At 42.9% G+C, this 16,031-nt stretch overlaps 1 protein-coding gene across 1 annotated transcript; it reads right to left on the bottom strand.

Moving 5' to 3' along the window:
• Window positions 1–1,828: 1,828 nt before the first annotated feature.
• LOC111865219 (BTB/POZ domain-containing protein 6) lies at window positions 1,829–15,047 on the bottom strand. The gene is made up of 4 exons (XM_023853091.1): window positions 14,969–15,047; window positions 11,192–11,319; window positions 3,932–4,135; window positions 1,829–3,038 (listed from the first exon to the last, which is right to left on the bottom strand). Exons 2-4 carry the CDS (start codon window positions 11,314–11,316, stop codon window positions 2,021–2,023), a joined length of 1,347 nt encoding a protein of 448 aa, XP_023708859.1. The 5' UTR covers window positions 11,317–11,319; window positions 14,969–15,047; the 3' UTR covers window positions 1,829–2,020.
• Window positions 15,048–16,031: the final 984 nt, after the last annotated feature.

Genomic DNA, 16,031 nt, shown 5'->3' with positions numbered 1-16,031 from the left:
CCTTCAGAGATATATTTTTACAGTGGCTGCGCGGTCTAAGGCACGAAAGTCTTCGCTTGCTCAAACGCCGGGGTCGTGAGTTTGAATCCCACTCGAGACATGGATGTCTGTGTTCATTTATTCTGTGTAGGTAGCGGTCTTGTGATGTGCTGATCTCCCGTCCAAGGAGTCATACCGACTCTGTATAAGACTCAGAAACTGAAAAAACGGCCAAGGTCCAACAAAAGGGCTGTAGAGCCACAAATAGATATCCTTGTTTGCATTTGTGACTGGTATATTTGACAACTTTTTGGCAGTTACAGCTGATTACAATTCATATGTACTCGAGTCTGGATAGCAACTGTAAGTGTAGTGTGACTAGATTTCAGACTAATGGCATCCTTATTAAAACACTACATTTCATTAGCAGCTACGTTAGTTAAAATTACAAATGCATTGTTCAATGACTGTAAAAAAAACATACGAAATATTCAACCAACAGATTTACAAAAGTCGAACAGTTTTAACCTAAATGAACAACAAACTCACAAGAATATAAAATGCTTGGCAACTTTTAAGTAACATTTTTATGAAGCACCACTATATAGTATATATTTATCACAATTTTTTTTCAAGTAACTGAACACAGTCACTGAATTTATTTGGTGCCTGCACCGTTGAACTATCTACTCTCCTCTACTACAAGCAGACTGACAGATTTTCCACGGTTCTGTCCGCCAATAAGCTGTTAACACAGATACATGTTTTCTTACCCAGATTTGAGGAGTAACATATTGCGTAATGAAGCATCACTGAGTTACACCGGGTTAATTGTCAAAAATCAACTGACAGGGTCTTGACTGTATGTTACATGAACACGTTAACTGACACCATGCATTTGTTTATTCTATTCTGTAACAATCCCAGCAATCCCATAAGGAAGCAATATGGTACATTATGTGATGAAGTCTGTGAGTAGAAATGGAGACAAGGAAATATATATAGAATTCTGGTGTGGAAGTCTATCTCAGTATTGTGTCCAATGGCATTCTTTGAAGCTGCCAGTGTTACCAACAGAGAGTCAGTTAGCTACATCAATTTGAATCATAACTGCTACATTTGAAGAGGGATTGGTGCCATTAGGAACTCTGAAAGACTATAAAAACTTCCATATCCACAGTATAAGTAGTTCTAAGGATTCTTCTATACATCATTTTAACAGAAATGTGAAAAAATGTTGAGTATATGTGAGTACATTACGACTGACCATGTAACATACATTCAAAGTATACATGCATATATTCTGTTTCAAAAGAATCAATATGTTCACTTTTCACTCAACAAGGAGTAGAAATCACGATCTTTAAATTCGTATCAGTTCTTATTTACATGATTTGAGCACCAGAATATAAGCTGTATTACAGCAAACAAATAGGTTCGAATTTATTAAAGCAACAGGCATCAATGCAGGGATGGCTACCCCAACAATCTAAGAAGTGACTTTCCAGCATTATTAAGCATAAAGAGACCAGTGGAAAGATCCATCCACCTTTACTTCTCAGGTCCCATACAACTATTAATCAACATACAATAAACTGTTTATACTCAGTTAAAATATTATGGTAACATTGATTAGTTTAGCCACTCAATAATATTTCTCTATAAAATTTTGGGTTAATCACAGCACAACATGGCGGTAGACATTCTACTGTTACCTCTATTCTATTGTCTATTGAACATCGGCAGGTCAACAAGATAAGTACAGTTGTTCACTCCTATAAAGTAACATATCAGATTAATTCAGCATTATCAATTAAAACTGAAGTATCAGATTTTAAAAAAAGTACTCCTAACTCTCAAATGCCCATGACAAGTACTCTTGAGTACTCCATTCATGTATGGCCACTGAAACAAAAGATATACAAATGTATGTCTGCAATATTTAAAATAGCTGTATCAAGCATTTAAGTAACATTTATAGTTTTTACATCTATAAGATGAATAAAATAAGTTATAAAAGTATAATAAAGTATAAAAGCTGTCAGTCAAACACCCATGACAGAGCAGTGAAAACGTACTCCATAATGCGAGAACCTGTACTCCGTTGGTTCTTTTGCTTCTTCTGCTTCTGAGCAGCCTTCTTAATAGATTTCCTTCCGCCCCACCACCTTGCACTTCCTGATGCAGAACCATCCACTTCTGACATTACTATGTCATGGCCACAGACACCAATACTTGATCTTTGGCTGAGAGGAATGGGTTGCCCTTGAGGTTTCTTTCTTGGTGTTCGCATTTGAGGTATAACTTTTGCAAGATGTGGGTTTTCATGAACTGGATGGTGAAGAATATATCCCAAAATCACATTAACCTCAGTTTGGTTAAGCAGTCCACTTTGCATTGGTCCCGCCAAGAATTCTTCTGAACTCATAAGCAAATACCGAACAGCATACAAAGTCTCTTCACCAAGAACAGCTCGTTTGTTCTCTGCTGATAACTCCAGTCTCTTCCTCTTGCATTCACGGTTACACCATCTGACCAAGGCATCGAACAGGACACTCTCCAATGGTATAGTTAGTGTCTCCCTTTCAGCTATGATTCTAAGTCCTTCAAGATCCAAATCCTCCACCTTTTCTTGTTCCAAAACTTCTTTAGTATGCATGTCTATATATTCCAGACAGTTATGTTGAAGTGCACCACAATATGACATTGCATCAGTGATGTCTTCACTGCAGGCGGGCAGACACTGGTAAGGTCCATCCGTGACTTGTGCAGTATGGCCCATGCCCACAATGTCTTCTTCAGGAGGAGCTGATGGACTGCCAGATGACAACTGTGATGAAGAGCTATTGTGTTGAATGTCTGAATGTGGTAAAACTGAAGGGTTATAGTAGATACGAAGGTGCCTGTAGACCTCAAGAACAGAGGAACTGTCAAGTTGAGAATCAAGGTACCGAACACAGATCTTCACAAGCCCACCACACTGATACTTGAAAGCAGCATACAGTGTGTGAAGAGCTGTTGAGACGGACTGTAGCTGAACCGACTCTTTGTACAAGTACCTGAAACACAAAATCAACAGACATTTGATAATTGATAACATTTGAAAGCTTCATATAATGGCGTCCCCTCAGATTATGAAAGGTTTCATTGAACCTTTCTTAACTCCCTATGTGAGTGCACAGGCAAAAGCTTTCCAATTCTGGATCCTTGAAATCAACACAGTTTAGGTTTTCACCAGCTACAAACTATCTCGACATTTTGGAAACGATAATAACTTCAGTTTTACTGCAGAACAGTCTCGACATTTTGGTAAAGGTAATCACTTTAGTTTTACTGCATAACAGTCTCAGAAAATACTATGCCCCTTTAATCAAGCAGTTACTAATATCTCCCCCAGTTTGGAAACCACTTCATTTGTGGATGAACACAGACTGGTGTGTGTCTCTTCACTGTGATGATACGAAGGAAGAACAGATGGATAAAGATCCTGTTCAAATAATTAGTTCATTTTGGTAGCTACTGGTTATATTTCAATTATAGTGTGAGGATAGATGAATTTGTGAAGTGTCTAGTTAATGTCTGGGTTCGATTCTCAACAAAGGCAACATTTTCCTCTTTATTACCTTGTACAGAATGGACCTTCTAGCCTTCCAAGCCTTGCCCTTTATTGAATAAATAAGCATGAAGCTGGGCACAAATGCATTTAATGCCAAGAATAAAATTAAATGCAGCTTCACTGTCAGATTACGATGCTTCACCTTTCATTCTAGATTTAGGATAGGATCAATATCATTTCTTATTTTGCAGACAATGCCAGGTTTTCATTATTTCTGTCAGTCTTTCCATGTGTAACCATATAAGCTCGGATACAAACATAAAGTCTTACAGTATCAGCATACAATCTTATATTAAACTACTGGTTACAGAAATAAGTGTTGAACTGTATACCTACCGCAGGAGATTGTCAAAGGCTCGGCCATCAACATCCTCAATGGGAATTGTGGTGTCTTGAGAGGCCATGGGACCATTCAACATGGCTTGGAAAACTGGATTAGTAGCTGCCAAGATAGCCTTGTGACCAGGGAAACGCCACTGCTCAGGCCCCACAAGAAATACGACGTCACTGCCAGCCTCACTGTCAAATAGAGAGTCCCACCTAAGAAGAGAAGAGAGAACATTCGCCGCTCTATCAAAACTAACTTGGCAGCAGGAGAAATGGTATGAATCTGAACCTGGATTTGGGGTGGAGGTTACAGCTTCGAACTACACCACCTTACATTCTAAAATGCCTGATCTTCCTCCTGCAGACGTTTTACATTTTATGCGCTGTCAGCAGATAATTTTACAGCACTGAAGGGTAGGATAATAGTTGCACGATGAACTACAAAGGATTCGGAAGGAAGCGGCAGTGGTATAATGAAGGTACTATTCCAGGATTTGCTGGGGGGACTGAGGGAAACCAGGAACATCTCGCTCAGTCAGGAGCGCCGATGTCCAGGCCAAGACTGTAGCCGAGTACGTTTCGAATAAAAGTCTATCCCGTTGGTGGCCTGCACCAACACCAAAATGAGATAAAAGATTAGTGAGTCAGTACTTAAGGGATTTGCCTGAAGAGCTCAAAGTCCCTTGAAGCACTCTTCTGAATAGCAGATAACATGACTGAGATTAGAACTATGCACACCAGAACACAAATCTAGGTTTTATGGCTACACGGATCTTCGATGACACTGAGAAATAAACTGTCTGCATCGAAAGAGAGAGAGAGAGACACAGCGAGTGTGTGTACACAGTAAAGCTATCCGTATAACAGGCTGTGGAAACACACAGGGTCGTGAGACATCGAGGCTCCCACTTTTCTAGACAGTCGGCTCACAGACGGCGGTGAGGTTGTCAGCCGCCCTCTACCCCCAGAAAGATTTATGGTAATCATTTATGTTAGAGGCTGAGTCGACCCCAGAGCCACAATGCGGCTGGAAGTATTAGGTCAACTGTTCTGTTCAACAGTCTATTACAGTCTTTTTAAGAATGGGACATCGTCTTCGACAAGAGAAGGTGCTGGCAATTCAGAGTAGGGGTCATCTCTGCTGCAAGGTAACACAACACATAACAACAGCATCCTTGCATTCACAGTGTGCCCGGCATATACATATACTAAATACTCGTGCAATCTGTCGCTACACTCGAATACATATTGTGGCGTGGCGCCAGAAAGCCGGAATGGTTGAGATCAGAGTTGACTTCCTAGGCAACGAGCAGAGTTCCCGCTACGACGCTACAATCCGAACGTGCTAGCAATCTAATAGTGGAGTTTCCCCCGTTACACACGAACTGTTGAAGCAACGTTTCGATAGCGGCGAACGGAATGAACCGTTATTTTCTATCGAGTCCGCGTGGTTATAAAACTTCAGCTTCAACAAGAGTTCAGTTCAGTTTGTAGCTGACCTTAGAAGAGTAGTCAGTCTTCAGTTGGCTTCGAGGCAGTAATTGTGATTGTGAATAATTGTACTTGTAACTGTAGAGGAGATTGGCTAATAAATATATTCGCTAAATCCGAGGCCTGTGTGAAATTATTCGTCGCGTTATATAGGCATCACGTGACATCAACATTTATCCAATATATACAGCAGACCTCTCTCAATACAGGCTTTTACAGAAGATTACGTCTTAAAACGTAGTTAACCACCCTGCAACGGCAATTAGTCACTTGAACGGTCCTAGGCCTGCCTACCGCCTGGTCTAAGCCTCATGCAGAGCTTATCTTTGCCCAACTGCACGTATATTTGGATTCTGAAGATTCTGGATGGCATCTGCCTGTCTACTGCAAAACTTAACCATGCAATAGCAGACGTCAGGAACAGCGAGTATCACTTGCACATCGCAGCCAGGCGTGCGCCTGTCAAGATTGCCAACATCTCGGAGAACTCTGTTCTGCAGTGGCAGCAGTTTCAATAGATGAGTGGCATTACTGACTTCATTAGTGCTCTGTAGAGGTTACGTTTAATATCAGAGTTTAACGATCTAATTCCTTGTGCATACGCCCAAGGACTTGGCTACGGTCTTTTCAATGTGGTGTCCACATCTCATTCTTCAGTCGAAGAAAATGCCAAGATGCTTTACATTATTTATAAATGGAATGATCTGATTAGATGTAATTCGTCATCGGGAATTCCATGTCATCTGGATAAATAGGTCGCCTGAGTCGTCCATTGATTTTTTACATTTCAGCGTTCACTCCACGACACACCAACAGTGAGGCCGCGCTGTAATTTGTTGAGAACACTACGTTCCTGTTTCTCTGTCACTAATATACATGGATAATTCATGAACAGAGGAAGACGAATTCCATGTGCTGCGGGAGAAATGCCTATACACTGATTATACGTACAATATTTGGCCTATGACGGAACCTCGAGGTACCCCTGCCGCTTCTTCTCTGGATATAAACAAATCGCCTTATACCGAGACTTCAAATTTTCTGTTGGTGAGAAAGAAACAATCTGCTTAACAAGACTTACAGAAAATTGTAATTATGACAATTTATATAGCAGACCAGATTGTACATTGTGTCAAGGGGTTCTTCGATGTGCAATAATACCACAGCCGTCCATATATTACTGCAGAGTTTAAGAGTGACGTTATCTCTTAATCTAACGATTGGCACAAAAGTCAAACTGACTTACACTGAACAAGTTGTTTCCTCTGAGTGCCTTTGGACTGTTCTTAAAAACTTTTCTCAGAATGTTTCCATGTAATGGACAAGATCGTAATCAGGAGTAAATCTGGGGGAATTTTGCGTCCTTGTCGTATTTCAGCAGGGTCACGACTCTGTTTCCTTCCAGGATATGAGGAAGCGACAGATGCGGAAACAGTTATCAAGAAACGCGATAAATGAAAGAGGTCTTCTTGGAAGGTTCCTGAAGCATTCATTTGTAAAGCTACTAAAACGACGGGCCTTTTCCAGTTGCAAAGTTTTTATTATTTTTAAGATGTCACAGAATCGGAATTTTATACAGGCGTTTACATCGACGGTGATCAGAAGAGCCTGGATTCTAGCATCCACACGGTGTCCGCGGTCATACACACAAATTAAGCGGTGTGAACTCCTTCGGTAAACAATCTGCAACCAAGCCGGCATTATCGTTGCGGTAGAATCTGTAGCCCAGAGGACCATGAATTTGAGGGGTGTCTTTGGTCCACATCCTTTTTAAATGGATTTAGAAATACGCCATATTGTTTGAGTTGTGATCTCACACACTGACATTTTATTCACAGTTCAACCGCTCTTTTCTAGGCCGTTCTCCTTAACATTCTTAGTGTTCCAGTTTTCTTCCTGGTTTCGGAGCCTCACACTATAATTTTTGGGCCTCTGCGCTTCAATAGACGATCTAAGTTGGAGAGATAGCAATTCCAATCTAAAGCTGTAATACTTCTATTGATATTCTATATGCAGAGCTACAGGTGCTACAGAAGTCGCAACTGCTTCATCAGCTTCTTCAGAAGAATCAATTTGAATTCTAGGAATGTGACACGTGAGGCTACTCGATACTGTAGGGACAGAGGGGCTGTACAGCTATTTAGGTTCCTACTGTAACCGTGTAGCCTGACAGGGACCTGCAACAGTGTGCAGAACTGCACTCTTCGTGACTGTACAGAGACTGCTCACTGCAGCGTAGCGAGGCTGTACAGCTATTTAGGTTCCTACTGTAACCGTGTAGCCTGATAGGGACCTGCAACAGTGTGTAGAACTGAACTTTTCGTGACTGTACAGGGACATTCTATAGCTTACTGCAGTGTAGCGAGGCTGTAAAGCTATTTAGGTTCCTACTGTCACCGTACCGTCTGACAGGGTCCTGCAACAGTGTGCAGAACTTCACTTTCCGTGACTGTACAGGGACATTCTATGGCTTACTGCAGTGTAGCGAGGCTATAAAGCTATTTAGGTTCCTGCCGTCACCATACAGTCTGATAGGGACCTGCAACAGTGTGCAGAACTGCACTCTTCGTGACTGTACAGGGACATTCTATAGCTTACTGCAGTGTAGCGAGGCTGTAAAGCTATTTAGGTTCCTGCTGTCGCCGTACAGCCTGATAGGGACCTGCAACAGTGTGCAGAACTGCACTCTTCGTGACTGTACAGGGACATTCTATGGCTTACTGTAGGTGTAGAGAGGCTGTAAAGCTATTTAGGTTCCTGCTGTCACCGTACCGTCTGACAGGGACCTGCAACAGTGTGCAGAACTGCACTCTTCGTGACTGTACAGGGACATTCTATGGCTTACTGCAGTGTAGCGAGGCTGTACAGCTATTTAGGTTCCTGCTGTAACGTACAGCCCGATAGGGACCAGCAATATTGCGCAGAAGCGCGCTTTTCATGGCGGTACAGGAACATATAGGTTACTGTGGGTGTAGGGAGACTGTAAAGCTATTTCTGTTCCTGCTGTCACGTTACAGACTGACGGAAATTTGAGGCTTTGTGCAGGTGTAGACTTCTCGTTTACCGACAAAGATGACATGGTCACGTAATTTGGTGTGATATTTTTGGGGGTTGGGGCATCATATAATTTCAGATCCCTCTCAGCCTCACACTTTGTCCACTCATTTCCAAACGTTACATAAAGCTTATATCCAATTTATTCCAATTCAGATGACGTGTTTCTCCTATGTCCATATATGAAGAGTAGTGTGCATTATGTGGAGCAGGGTTGTTAATTTAATATTCATCAATAAACAATGGTTCTCGTAATACACGCAAATATCTCTTCATAAGCGAGCCAATTGTGTGGTTACCTCTTAGCGGAAGATGGGAACAGATTTTGTTCACGGAACGCTGTGATTTTACAATGTAAGATTAAAACATCACCCAAGAAACTAGCAATAATATGAATTTAGTTTTGTCAGGAGGCTATACAAAACTATTAGATACGATTTTGTCACGATTTATGAGTGTGTGCCTACAGGGGGGCTTGGCTTGGATCTTGGATTTACTGACCACATTAACACACGGCTCGTAATTACATTTTAGAGACCATTGACACATACGGACTAGTGTCCTCAGTCTACTACAGTCTCCACTAGCCGTTTCCTGGCAACGGATTTTAACACAGGAACTATAACCGTCTCACTGAATTACCCACTTCACATATCGCAAACAGAGTCACCTTTTCACAGCCACAATCATGCAAGTAACTGTTTTCTTCTGCCTCCCGTAAACAACTCCTCTCAACTGAGTCCCAGACCAACCTCCTAGTTCTCTCTTCACAGGCTGACTTTTAACTGAGAACTAGCTAACTCCAAACTATAACGCCATCTCTTCTCAGCCTCCCTTGCAAAGCCCAACTGAATTCGTTGTCAGAGTCAGTTACTTAACGATTGGCGGTTTACCGCCAAGCCCCTTGAGACCTACGACCAGTTTTTTTCAACTGAACACTTACGGTTATAGACCTTATGTAACATCCTCTCTGATGAAAGGCTGGGTCTGTCGCTTACAATTCATATTGGCCCTCGCCAGCGCAGTGATAATTCTCGGGTCCGGGTCCCGCGGAACTCATGACCATATTTTACAGTCTCAGATTCGAGACCCCCCATGCTTGGAGGACCAATTCCCCGTATTTATATCCCCCAAGAAGAGGGTGGCCCGGTTATACCCCAAGGCACTGGGTTCTCTTTTCGTCGCCTCCTACAACTTGCAGGGTCACGGTGGAGGTATTCGACAGCGCCTTCACACGGGCATGAACTCGTTTCAAACTGTCATACTCCTAACAGCTCTGAACGTACCACACAGAAAACACCCTGTTTAAGAGTCTATTGTTATGTGCGTATTCGTTTCCGCGGGGACGTGTTTATCAAGCAGCTGCTCAGAAACGGTCACTGTATATTCGCTAATTGCATAGGAACGGCTGGTATATACTACAACATCGTGATGCAAGCTTTAACGATGAAAAAGTTATTATGCGAGGGTGTAAACGGATGAAGCCGTATTATTATTATTATTATTATTATTATAGAGGGGGTGGGTTTCCCCATGCACTTAGACCAGTTACTGGTCCATTGTGCGTCTCCCTTTAATTTCTACTGTCGCCATACCCTACCGGTACTGGTGCGTGCTATCAGCCCCGTTCAGCCAACGAGGTCGGCCGTCGGTACCTAATATTTCCCCCATCTACCAGAGGCATTGGAAACTACTTGGGCAGGAAATTGTTGCCTAATTTTGCTCAGAGGTCTCCTAGAGACATGAGGATCTTTCACGTGCCGTAAATCTACGACACGGGACCCACGGCTTAAAGTCCCTCCCGACCTCCGGGTTTGAACCCGCGTACCTTGAGTCATGAGGTGGGAACGTTACCCCTAGACTACGGAGGCCGCTTGATGAAGCCGTAAGTGACACTCTGCGTAACACTTGTGAAATACTGAAATATTTTAATATGTTGTGGCGTATTTGCTCTATACAGGAACTGTTGAGCCACAGAGGCCTCGAGCCACGGGCGCAAAGGGAGAGTTGTGGATTGTATCGGCGCGTTGCTAGGCGACAACTCTGTGAACGCTTGGATAGCGCAACAGGAAGTGCGAGTAATGTCACATATTCCCACTCATCCCATCACTACGCAACGCTCGGTAAACACCCCTCCCCGCTACGCTGTGACGTCACGCAATAGTGGAGTCCGTGCAGCGACCGTTGCTAGGCAATCGGTCAGTAAACACGTCCAACAATATAGGCTGTTTTCTGTGTGGTCCGCGAGAGGCCTATGTAGGGGGGTTCAATGCACCAAGCGGGATCGAATACCTCCACCGTGACCCTGCGAGTCGTAGGAGACGACGAAAAGGGAAGTCTCAAATGTGAGATAGTAAAATATGGTCGCAAGTCCCAAAGAACTAGGACCCGAGAAACACTGCGCTGGCAAGGGCCAGTAGCATATAGAAAAGACAGACCCATCCTCTCGTCAGAGAGGGCGCCCCACAGAAACAAGACCGTAACTGTCAAACAGTAATACACATCTGGTCATGAGCCCCAGATGGTGCTTGAGCCCAAAACTTACTGACTTACTGACCGTCAGTCGCAATGTGACTTTGACTATGACAGGCAGTTCAGTTGAATTCTAGCAGTGCCAAGTACAGTTGAAACACAGGACAGTGTTCAGAGAGAGTTGAAAGAAGCGTTGAAATACAGATGAATTGTGAACATGAAGAAGTTATAAATGACAATAATTGTACTTACGTGTGTAAGTGTAGAAGCGAGTGTGCAATAAGCATATTCGCTAAATCCAAGACCGGTGTGAAGTTATTTGTCGCCTCATATGGCCAATACGCGACAATAGCTAGGCAACGGCTCGATAAACACATCTCCTAGGTAACAGGCAAATAAAGAACTGGGTTGCTAGGGCTTCAATACACACGATATAAATGTAACTGTTGAAGAGATATCCACGGCAAGAAATCGTAAAAAGCACAACAATGGACAAACGCATTAACTTTACTGTTGGAGGAGAGTTTAAGGCATGTGTACCGTGTACAGTAACACTAGACAGAGATCAAGTACCTAGTCTATGAAGCAGTAACGGCTTTACGTAACCTTTTACAATCTTAATAGTGTGCACCCTGTTGTGTATTATGAATAAGATATATGAAAGTACTCGTATATAAGGTATGCAGTCTACACAACGATATTCTGTATTTATCCCATGCACTGAAAACTATACACGAAGGGGGCATAAAACGGACACCGCAAAATGATAATAACGCGAAGCGGAAAGAGGGTGTTCATCCTCAGACAAACACATTTTAGTGCGAACAACGATAGGCAATAGCATGGGATGCACTGACATAAGAACCGGTGCAGTGTGACAGTTTCAATTGGTGAAAACCTGCCTACAGAAGACCTTGTTAAGGCCGAAACATGTTGCAATTAAATGTGATGCAGTGCAGTGCCCTCTAATAATTTTGTGGACACAGTCACTTAGCACAAATCACCCCCCCCCACACACACACACACACACACACACACAGATGTGCACGGCCGCACGCCCTGCCCCTATCTCTCTCATACACACATACACAGAGCATGGTGATGTCCTAAGCCCACTTTGGAAGATAGGCAGAGGAAACCGAAGTACTCGGAGAAAACCTGCCCAAGCGCCACTTTGTCCACCACAAATCCCACTTGACCAGACCCGAGATCGAACCCGGGCCGCCGCGGTGGGAAGTCAGCGACTAAAAGGCTACAGATACTGAGCGACATGAGGTATAAATTCCATGGCGGTGATTGGTTTCAGGCAGCAAGTTCAGTTTGCTCTTAAATAATATCTGAGCTTTGTCTAGACCAGTGCTTCTCAACCGCCGGGCCGCGACCCAGTAGTGGGCCCTGGCATCAATTATACTGGGCCGCGAGAGGCTCTTCTGGAATTTGTCATTTTCATTTTCTAAGCATCTTTCATGAATAAATATTTTATAGTGGAAATATTCTGAGGAGAATAATATTTGTGTCGAGAAGCTCAGACACAGAACACCTAAATCTGTACAGCAAATGTCAGTGACCAATCAGCAAGGAACTATAGAGAAAATGTTTCCACTGAAATTGAAGATCAAGGCAGTCTGTATCCGGTTCTCAAATCTAGTAATACTGAATACTGTTTCTTCGCTGAATTTAGAATTGAGAGATTCAAACATTTTTATTTATCAAATTACATACTTTACATATATAATTATTTGGCGTGTGTATGTGACAATAAGTGTTTCGCCGGCAAGTTGACATCCTTCTGCTTCTTCCCCTACTCAGCTGACTTGTATGATGAGTTACAATGCATAAATATTTTTCTCACTGCCGTTTTTTTCGAACCAACATCATTAAAATCAATTTAATAATACAATAATCAATTTTACGCTGAATAACATAAGTTTTTGGTGATCAGCATGGGATATGTCAATGAAAATTAGCACAAATTAATTTAATGATGTTGGTCTGAGGAAACTACAAAGTGCTACAAGATTTCATTAGTCCAGTGATTGATAACTAATTTAAATGTAATTTTATGTTTGTCACCATTCCACACCGTATACATAAGTGTACTAATACTCTTTATGATTATGTTATAATTAATTGCTAATATTACGTTTGCTTAATGCAAGAACAAAACTGGAAAGGTATTTACGAGTAAATTTGTTGGGACTGGGCCCTCGTCTTATAAAGAAAGAAGTTACTGGGCCGCGGTCTCATAAAGGTTGAGAACCACTGGTCTAGACGACTGAGCCCAACATAAGGTGCGGATATAGACACCACTCGCAGACAGATAATTTACAATAAATAAACATCTACTTCCAACTACCATATCCTATCCGATTATGTGAGAGTCCACATGGTAACTTCTCGACAGAATGTGAATAAAATGTAAAACAAAATTTTGTTTTTGCCCTTAACACAGCTGTCAGTCCCCTTGTATGTTAACGGAAAGAGAGGCGGAAAATACTGTTGCTGGGATCAATATGGGGCTTGGAACTTACGTCAGGGCAGCTCAGCCGGTATGGCGACAGGCTGGACGGCCGAAGAACTGAGGTTAGACTCCCGGTATGGTAATTTTATTTCTTCCATAGTGTCCAGACCGACCCTGGGAACCGCCCAGCCTCCTACCCAAAGGCGACCGTGGGCTCTATCCCCGGGGATAAAGAGGCAGGAGCGTGAAACTCACCACTCATGTCCATCTAGTGCTAAGGTTAAGAATGGCGAAGCTGTATATCCACTCCCCCATAAATGTTCAAGGCGTGAATTTTACCTTGTGCCTTCACAACTGTATGACTAGTTTGGGTTCAACCGTCCTCAGCACGATATTGTCGTCGTCCCCAGTCAGTACATTAGCTACGGGCTGGACGACTGGGACCTTACTCTCCTTTCTCTATGAAGTTCAGACCCGGTCTGTGTCCCGCACCGGGCCAAGTTCCCTTCGTAGCGTACGCTATCCACTCTCCTCTGTCACGTACTCTCAATGTTCGTAGATCTGGCCGTTTTCAACAGAGCGCGCAGTGGATTTGGTCGAGTCCACTGACTGCAAAGTGTTCGGATGGGTCAGACAAAAGCGTCACCCGGTCACCCTCCCATAAACGCAGGTGCAACCGCTCTGCAACAATACTCCTCACCCCCAAACTATAGGAAGTACGAAAACGGAGCCTGTATGGAGTTTAGGAATACTCTGCCCCCCAATACGACGCTATTGCTTGTTATTCTGTCCCACCATGAATGGGCGGAAACAGACATCATTTGAATGAATGAGTTTTTTGTGTTACCATCATAAATCTCGCTTCATACAACCCGCCCATCTTCTATGCCTAAGGAGAAGGAACTTACTGGCTGAATAAAACTTCAGTTACCATTCCCATCTGTTGGTGTAAACACTCTGTTACCACTTACCAATCGCGTTTACTAACTTAGAAGCCGCCAGTTGAGCAGCTACTCAAGAACTTCCCAACATTTTATGGAACCCGAAGGTTCATTACCGTACTCACAAGATCTCCCACCAGTCCCTATACTTAGCCAGATCAATCCAGTCCATACCACCTCATTCTTTCTCCTTAAGATCCATTTTTATATTATCCACTAACATACATCTTAGTTATTCTAGTGGTCTCTTTCCTTCTAGCTCTCCCATCAATGTCTTACATGCATTCCTCTTCTCAATTCGTGCTAAATTCCCTGCAAATATCGCCCTCCTTGACTTGATCATTCTAATTTAATTATACCTGGCGAAGAGTACAAGTCATGAAGCTCCTCATTATTCAGTTCACTCCAGCCTCATGTCACTTCATCTCTCTTCGGTCCAAATATTGTCCTCAACACCCTCAGTCTATGTTCCTCCCTTAATGTCAGAGACAAAGTTTCACACCCATACAGAACTACAGGCAAAATTATATTTGTAATTTCGTATATTCTATTTTTACGTTTTTAGACAGCAGACGAGAGTCCCTTTACTAGAGCAAAATATGAATTGTGTACTGACGCCGCAGTTACCTTCTTGGCAGCAAGGGACTGGCACAAGCTCCAGTGTCGCTCGGACACATCAGGACGGTCACTGGCTTCACTAGGCGACGTCCTATGAGTCCTTCTAAACACATAGTCTTCAGAGCCTTCACTGGGGGATCTGAAAAGTAAACAAAATCAAATTTTGTAAGATGTGAGGTTTTCACGGCGGTGACTGTGAAGAAGGCAGCCTTCTGGGATGTGGCACCGTGTAGATGTGGTGTTAACCGACGTTTCGGAGGAACGTATCGCCTCCATCTTCAGGGTAGAAGGAAAAATAAGAAATCCGCAAGCGAAGAGATCGTGAGAACCTGTACAAGCAGACCGGTTCTCACGGTCTCTTCGCTTGCGGATTTCTTATTTTTCCTTCTACCCTGAAGATGGAGGCGATACGTTCCTCCGAAACGTCGGTTAACACCACATCTACACGGTGCCACATCCCAGAAGGCTACTTTCTTCAAAGTCAAATTTTTAGCTAAACCTTATTTTAGTTCCCCACTAAATTAATCAACTCAGTATACAATACATTCCTTGTGCTTCCTCTCTATCACGAGGTATAAGGGGGGTTATCGTTCCTTGCACACAGCTGTAAGCAGGAGACGTGTCTCGTAAAGTTTGGTTTATATCCGTTGTGGCTTTTGACCTCAGTGTAGTCAGGACCGCTATAAATCTGCCTGTTATTTAATGCAGGCAAGTGAATGCCATATGCCAACTCTACGTGACCTTAAACACTGGCTGGAAGGGCTTTACATGTTTCATCACATAATTTCGAATATTAACACGAGGGTTGACAAGTCGTCGAAGCTGTGGATGGAGAGCAAAGAATTCGGGTAGCTTTAACGTCCAGTTTTGTGAAAATGGGTAGACAACGCTTCGCTTTCCTATGATAATCATGTGGGCAGATAACGTGAAACTCTGACCAAATGGATTGTGATCACATTCAGCACTGCGGACTCTTAAGTCAAAACAGTAAATGTCCCCCTAAAGTTAAAAAGGCGAAGTTGTCCCTGTGCTTAACCAATTAAGCACTACACCATTAAGGCATCTGGAGGGA

This window comes from Cryptotermes secundus, unplaced genomic scaffold (assembly GCF_002891405.2).
Source record: "Cryptotermes secundus unplaced genomic scaffold, Csec_1.0 scaffold806, whole genome shotgun sequence".
Taxonomy (NCBI): Eukaryota; Metazoa; Arthropoda; class Insecta; order Blattodea; family Kalotermitidae; genus Cryptotermes; species Cryptotermes secundus.
The sequence above is the reverse complement of the archived record's forward strand: the minus strand, read 5'-3'. Positions and strand labels throughout refer to the sequence as shown.

What these genes read in the sequence shown, in the direction of transcription:
- LOC111865219 (XM_023853091.1), bottom strand. Translation starts at nt 11,316, where the DNA reads ATGTGTTTATCGAGCCGTTGCCTAGCTATTGTCGCGTATTGGCCATAT. An exon ending in TCGCTTCTACACTTACACAC is followed by an intron (nt 4,136 to 11,191) that starts GTAAGTACAATT and finishes TTCTCTTCTTAG; the next exon opens with GTGGGACTCTCTATTTGACA. An exon ending in GCCTTTGACAATCTCCTGCG is followed by an intron (nt 3,039 to 3,931) that starts GTAGGTATACAG and finishes TTTGTGTTTCAG; the next exon opens with GTACTTGTACAAAGAGTCGG.